Source organism: Adiantum capillus-veneris, chromosome 14 (genome assembly GCF_014529385.1).
Source record: "Adiantum capillus-veneris isolate H3 chromosome 14, ASM1452938v2, whole genome shotgun sequence".
NCBI classification, from domain to species: domain Eukaryota; kingdom Viridiplantae; phylum Streptophyta; class Polypodiopsida; order Polypodiales; family Pteridaceae; genus Adiantum; species Adiantum capillus-veneris.
Window position 1 is genome coordinate 22,987,094 of NC_140944.1, and position 6,958 is coordinate 22,994,051.

Here is a 6,958-nt window from a genome sequence, read left to right on the forward strand (position 1 = left end):
GGGTCTAGAGAGGGATGGTAAGCCGCCGGGGAGTGAGAAGCTAGACAATTATAGGGCAAGGCGGCTAAGCAATAATGCCCATTGAAAAGAAACCCAATTTTGATGTCAAATAGATACCATGTGCTGTTGAAAGCTATCTAGTATCAAACTATGGTTTGGAAATGGGGGTGCATACATCAAAGTGTTAGAGTGGTTGCAAGACGAGGTGGCCAAGTGATAAACACCCAAAAATAAGGGGCTCATTTTCTATGCCCAATAGATGCCATGTGTTGGTGAAGGTTAGTTGGTATTAGGCTAGAACATGGGCAATTTGAAAGATGGGGTTGCAAACAACTAAGCATCATAGCAGTTGCAAGGTAAGGTGGCCAAATGGAAAACACAAAGAGAAAAGGGACCCAAGTTTGAATCCCAATACATGCCATGTGTTGGTTAAGGCTAGCTAGTATTGGGCTAGACCATGGGTGGTTTGAAAGATGGGGGAGCAGACAACAAATTATTAGAGTGGCCAGTTTTCATAATTAGTGGCTTACATAATATTGAGCCCTTTAATAAAGTTGATAATGATGAGGTCACACTAAGACTTTAAAGCCTGATGGTGTTTCCAAATCTTCATGTTTTGCTTCATTCTAATAATATCAACATTGGAAAAGAGATTTGAGCCACTCTCCTAATCATACTCATGTTATAATCTACAAGGAGAACCCTCAAAATAATCCCCCATCTTACAACTTCTATCCTCTCAATGCTATTGACAACAGTCAAGTATGAAAGAGGGAGAGAAATAGTGCTCATGTAAGTCGATATATAGTGTAAATTTCTTACCCACTTGTAATTTCATTGGACATTAGTTTCCAAGGTCAAAAGATTAGGCATTTTAGCTAGAAATCCTAGTAAGTGTCTTAGATGTGGCCATAAATCATGATTGTTTCATTAAGTTGGCCTTAAAAAAGAGGTCAAGAAAATGGTTTTTTCAACACTGGTGAGAAAGCTTTGAGACCATGGTTGCTAATATAGTAGGGTAGAGGAGCCAATTTAGAGGCGCTTTCAAGAGAATTACTATTTTGGAGAGGGAAGGAGGGATTTTGCAAATCTATAAATTTTTGGAATGTGAAACTTGCATCAAATCTGTCGTGAGGACAAGATGAACAATACCAAGATTGATATTGTTGGGATTTCATTTTTCATGCTCTATCTTGAAAAATTCGAATTTGAGGCCTCTGTGCATCAGAGATAGCCAAGACATAATAATGGTACCTTTTTTTTAGCAAATCACAAAGTGACACACAAGCAAGATCCTAAGCATATTCCAAAATTTTGTCCTTAAATTAAGGGTGTGCATGTCTCCTTACTGGATATAGTCTCTATATTGGCTCATCTACCCTAACGAAGAGGAGGCGCTTTACCGAAGGAGGATGGAACATCATTCAAGAGAGATTCCAAAGACAATGGTGGAGTATCTTTTAAAGGTGCTAATGCAACCTCATCGATTGTATCCATTTCTACTTGTGCTAAGCCTTGTTTTTGCTTGATAATAGAAAGCAATACTACATCCGGATGAAGAAGGAAAAAAAGAAGAGAAGTTTTAATGTCATAGGAACAATCCCAAGAGAACTCAAAGATCTGACGAATCACAATTTAAAGCGAGGTATTGGACCTTAATTTAATGAAATCCACTCTATGGAATTAAAGGGAAATTGTAAATTCATGGTGGTGTATTAAATACAAGTGTAGGTTAAGTATTTATAACAAGCATGGATACAAATATCTTTGGAGGGGTTTTATTACAAGCAAAGGTAGGTACTTAATACCTTAAAGTGTAGGTACAATACTTAATATTTATAAATAGGGTGGATCTGTATGTACATATTAATGGGTATAATCATCATGCTTTAGGAGATAGGACTCCACACTGTGGAAGGGGGCCAAGGCATGTTGCTTGAGCTTCTCATAGGCATGGAGATAGTGGGCAGCAGAGAAGAGGGTTTCGAACTCGGAGGTCCAATGGAGGATGCTACCATGGCCAAGTGAGGTGTCCTTGAGCTCAAAGGTATGCTTGCAATGCTTGAAGAGGACCCCAATCAAGCCACCGGCAAGCACACTTATGGTAATCTTGAAGCCCTCATGGTGCACCTCCTCGATCTTCTCTTTGACCCATAGCCCTTCATGTTGCAAAAAAGCATCCACCTTATGAAAGGTGGCACCTAAGAGCTCTCCCTCTTTGTGCAACACCTTCTCTACAATGTTGGCAGCCTTCTTGGCTACCTTGGCCTCCTTCTCCAACACCTTCTGCGTGACCTTGGCCACCTCATGGGCGGCATCGTCCACCTCATCCTCCACAAAGTGTTCCCCCTTGTGGACTTCTTCCTTCAATGCATGTGCTTCTTTGCCCACATCCTCCACCTTCTCCTTCGCCTCCTTCTCAACCCGGCCCACCACCTCGCACACCTTATCTTTCCCCCAATCCTCCTCCTTATGTAGCTCCTTTCCCACCTTCTCCTCCTCGAAATGTACCTCTTTGCCCACCTTCTCTACCTCCTCTTTCACTAGAGCCTCCTCTTCCTTCAAATGCTTCTCTACTTCATGGACCTCCTCGCATAAGGCTGCCACCAAATGAACTCCAAGTCCTACATATTTAGAATGAGTACACACACACACACACACACACAAACAAACAAAACTCTGATGTATCTTATCAAATGAAAACAAGGTTAAAATTGCTTTGCTTTGATAACTATAGATCACTTAAGTATAAATCAAATTATTAGTCTCATGTTTGATTCAATGCTCTATGGACTTTGACATTCATAATTTCAAATTCTCAATAACCTATAATTTAATCATATCATTGGTTTATCAATTATAAGTTTTACTCTAGATTTATAAATTTATAATAGTTGCACCTTTAAATGTTTAAAATAATCTCCAACAAACATCGATACTATTAATAAAGCAAAAAGGGTTTCCAACAACCCTCCCTGGCCATGTGACACGTGTTGATTGATTGATCTAACCAGTGTGGCATAAGCGAAACAGAAACACAAGCGATCAACAGTGATCTCAATCGGCCAATTTCAATTTCCAACTGGATCAAGGCTAGGTTGAGGCACACTTTTCCCGAGCACAGGTTGGACCAAACCATAGATTGCCCTCAAGTTCACATGCAAACACACACATAAGTTCTATTTCACACAAGAAAAATAGTCAAACGAGCTATATTATATTTAGGAAAAGTGTGTGTCGTGGGGATTCACTAGTAGTACTCTACTCCCCTTCGTGCACCAAAATTGCCTTTTTGACCCCCTATATATGGGATCCTTCTTTGTAAAATATATCTTTTTTCCCTTACATAACTCCCCTATTGTACACTCAAGTGGTACCATACGGTAACCCTCAGTTAATACCCTGTGTGTGGTGTGTGTCATCTTACAATTGTGCCGCTTTAGGGTTCAAGAATGTCGGTCGGCAACAAGAGGAAAGGAAGACTAGACTTTGAGAAAACTAGTGTAGATTTAAATAGTGAAAGAATAGCTCAATTTTAAAAATTTAAAAAAAAATCATTCTGAAGAAATGATAAGTAAGGGTTGTCTATGGTTGAGAAAGCTATTTTTTTCAAATATTGGATCTAACCAAGTAAAATAAACCCATAACCTATAACTTGTATTGCCTTTGCCAATTTGTTGGAACTTCTTGTCTAAGCAATAAAAAACTTGGTAGTAATTTCATTGGCCCCTAATTTTTAAGGTTAGAAACTCTATAATTTACTTGTATCTTATGATAAAATACCTTAAATTTTGGTATAAATCCTAGTTCTATCATTAACTTGACCAATTGAAAGACCCCTCAATAGCATCTAATTATCAATGACTGGTTTGACATTGAACACTCCAAAGAGTTCTTCCTTGAAATAAGCTCCTTAAAAAATCATCTTAAAATAGGGAATTGTTTTTAGATAATTCCGTATGACACTAATTATTGTAGCTTTTCAATGGATCCTTGAGTTATCACATACATAGACTCAAGAAAGCAAGTAAATCCCTTATTGTCCTTGGCTAATATTGAATGTGCTACATGTTTTGGGTACATTTTGCATACCCTTGTGAAGTTTGATGAGACGTTCGTGCCCGGGAAGGTGAAAGCCAAGTTGTCCATGTGGGTACTCCACTGATAGCACATGATGGGGCAAGGCCTTGGGTAGGCAATTATGAGCATCCTTGAAGAGACCGTGCCACATCCGCTCTGCTGACACCTTGCACTCGACGCTCTCGCCACACACTTGCACCATCCTTGCCTTTGTAGCTTAGTTGCTCTAGAGAGACACACCTTACAAATTGCACAAAGACAGTGAAAACCTTAAAGCCAATGTTCTCTTAATGTCCCAATTGAGTAGTAAGAATGTGTGGTAAGCTTATGGGCCTCTCAAACACACTCCCCTCCCTTATAAGCCACTCTCAACAAGATCCCTCACTCAACCGCCCTTGTTGAAATTAGAGTATTTAAATTAATAACATTCTTAGAAGGACATACAATTCTATTACTTAAAGACCCTCGTGTTGTCTTTTTGCATTGTGCAATATTCCACTCCTTGGCACAAGTAACCTCAAGTAGAGTGTGCTTTGGACAAGCAAACGCAATTGTGTGTGTGTGTGTGTGTGTTATTTTTCCCTTGTGAGCTCATCTTTTGTAAACAATCAAGATATTCGTTCTTCAAGTCGCTTTAATGTTTACACAATAGTGACCATTGCCATGCGTTCAAACTTTTTGTTACTTTTTCTCACGATTTTCAATAGGGTGTTACCCCTATCCTTTGGGCAAAGACAAGTTGATGAAATATGAAAGGCCTTATCTTTATGCATTATATAACAACTAGTCTAGCCGGCCGCCTCTATGTGTGTACATGCGTGCACGCGCGTGCAATTGGGAGGCGCAGGGCACGTTGCCGGATTCATCTGCTTTCGTCATGTGTCGAAATCCCTCCCCCTTTTATAATAGTATAGATTTGCCATGCGTAAGATCCCCTCTACTCATGGGTCCATTACTTTTTTTCTTCTCTTGGTGCCTTTTGTTGAAAAGTTGGCTTGGTAGTCCTAGTGCTATATCATCTAAAGACTCAAGAGCAAGAATCACAAAGCTGCCCACCCAAGGGTTGAACTCGCACACATATGCAATTCACATACACCCCCTACAAACTAAGCTCCCACTTTGTGTTCCTTTATCGAACCTCTGCTCCCAAGAGGGAACTTGATCAGCACAGATCTTGTGTGTCGCTATGTATGACCATGGAAGCTCAAATGTGTAGATGGATTTTGTTTACAATGAATGGAGAAGAAAAATCTCCTTACTCAACAATGCTATCAAGTTCAAATATATAAGATTGAATGTTTGGATCCATAAAGGCATGGCAATAAGTTTAAGTGCTCTATAGTGGAAGAAAAGGGCCACGCTACTTTTAGTTATCCTCTCGTCGAAGTCTTATAAGGAAAATATAAACTAAATAAGCATAAGTACATAAGTGATGTGTGTTTTACACACACAGACACATATATCTCTCTCTCTCTCTCTCTATCTATATATATATATATATATAAAACTTCTAGGGAGCTTCCTCTAGATATTAGCATGGTAAAAACATGGTATATTATATGTGTGTATAAAAACATGGTAACAAGCTTATCAAAGATGATGAATCCAAGCCAATAGATGTTAATATCTACAAGAAGCTCACAATCTAGTTTTGGATGCTAGAACCAAGCATAAAGCTCTAGATTCAATGCCATTTTCAAGGGAAGGAGTTACTTGAAAGAGAAATGAACCTTATTCATTTCCTCTAAGGGGTTCACTATAGAAACATGTTAATATACCAGGTGGATTCAAAAGGAGAGGTTTGTTATTGCCAATCTATTCATGACAACATTTTAACAGAGGGATTTTTAAGTACCCTGCGAAAATATTTTATATAGGGGGTTCTTAATATTGGATCCCCCGATTTCATCTCTTTGCACATGAGCAGATAATAGATATCTTTCGAGAAAAAAAACTCTCCCCAAAAAATTTGATGTCCAAAAGCAAAAGATTGGTGTCTAGCAATCACTCTCCTCCCCTTGATATGGGTGCTAATTAGTAAGCTATGCTTGTAAGAAGGATAGTCACCATATAGATTTTTATAATATTCACTATTTTTAAGAAGTGCATCTAGTTTATGAGTCCCCAGGCTTTCCAACAAAGGGACCATTCTTGGTTTGCTTCTTTTTATTGCGTTGGTGTTCTGTTTTCAATATCGATGGCTCATAAATAGCCTTGAGGGATTTTATATTACATCGATAAGCTACCAGGCCTCATCAAGAGGCAAACAACCACCCAAATTCTGGACAATACAATATTTATTTTGGAGAATACAATACATCCACTCACTATTATGAGTTTTTAAAAAATAAATAATAAAAAATTGATGGCTCATAATGTACTCAAACTAAAATAAAAAATAGGGAAAATTACCAAAATACCCCTCTAATTTGTGGAAATTCCCAAAATACCCCTCAAATTTCAAAATTTTCAAAAATACCCTTGTATCTAGTTTCGCTGGATAGTTCACGATTTCCTAATCTTTATTCTTTTTTGACAATGTATATCCGTTTTTTTAGTGCTTAGCATGTAATTTGTCACAAATTACCTCCCAAAAAAAGACAATTATGTCTAAATATAATGAAGCAATTCATCTCCAAAGCCTACATAACCAGCTCAAATTCTAGTTTTAGTATCTTGTATTCATAGAAAATCGTCTTCTTATGAAAAGCTATCATTTTTAAAATTTTTGGATAAATTTACTCTCACAACAAGGGGTATTTTGGGAATTTTGGAAAATTTGAAGGGCATTTTGGGAATTTTTGACAAAATATAAGGGGTATATTGATAATTTTTTTTAAATTTGAAGGGTATTTTGGTAATTTTCCCTTAAAAATAT

The 6,958-nt window shown here is 37.9% G+C and overlaps 1 protein-coding gene across 2 annotated transcripts; it reads right to left on the reverse strand.

Moving 5' to 3' along the window:
- Positions 1 to 1,651: 1,651 nt before the first annotated feature.
- Positions 1,652 to 4,412, reverse strand: LOC147442084 (uncharacterized). Of its 2 annotated transcripts, none has more exons than XM_086529582.1 (2): positions 4,093 to 4,412; positions 1,652 to 2,600 (listed from the first exon to the last, which is right to left on the reverse strand). In XM_086529582.1, the coding sequence occupies exons 1-2, from the start codon at positions 4,280 to 4,282 to the stop codon at positions 1,867 to 1,869; spliced, it is 924 nt and encodes a 307-aa protein (XP_086385708.1). In that variant the 5' UTR covers positions 4,283 to 4,412; the 3' UTR covers positions 1,652 to 1,866. The 2 variants fall into 2 exon arrangements, with proteins under 2 accessions (XP_086385708.1, XP_086385707.1); XM_086529581.1 differs by having other exon boundaries at positions 1,652 to 2,624.
- Positions 4,413 to 6,958: the final 2,546 nt, after the last annotated feature.

Coding starts and splice junctions, on each gene's coding strand:
- LOC147442084 (XM_086529581.1), bottom strand. CDS start 4,282: ATGGTGCAAGTGTGTGGCGAGAGCGTCGAGTGCAAGGTGTCAGCAGAG. Junction 2,625..4,092: donor TCTCATCAAACTTCACAAGG/GTATGCAAAATG, acceptor CTAAATATGTAG/GACTTGGAGTTCATTTGGTG.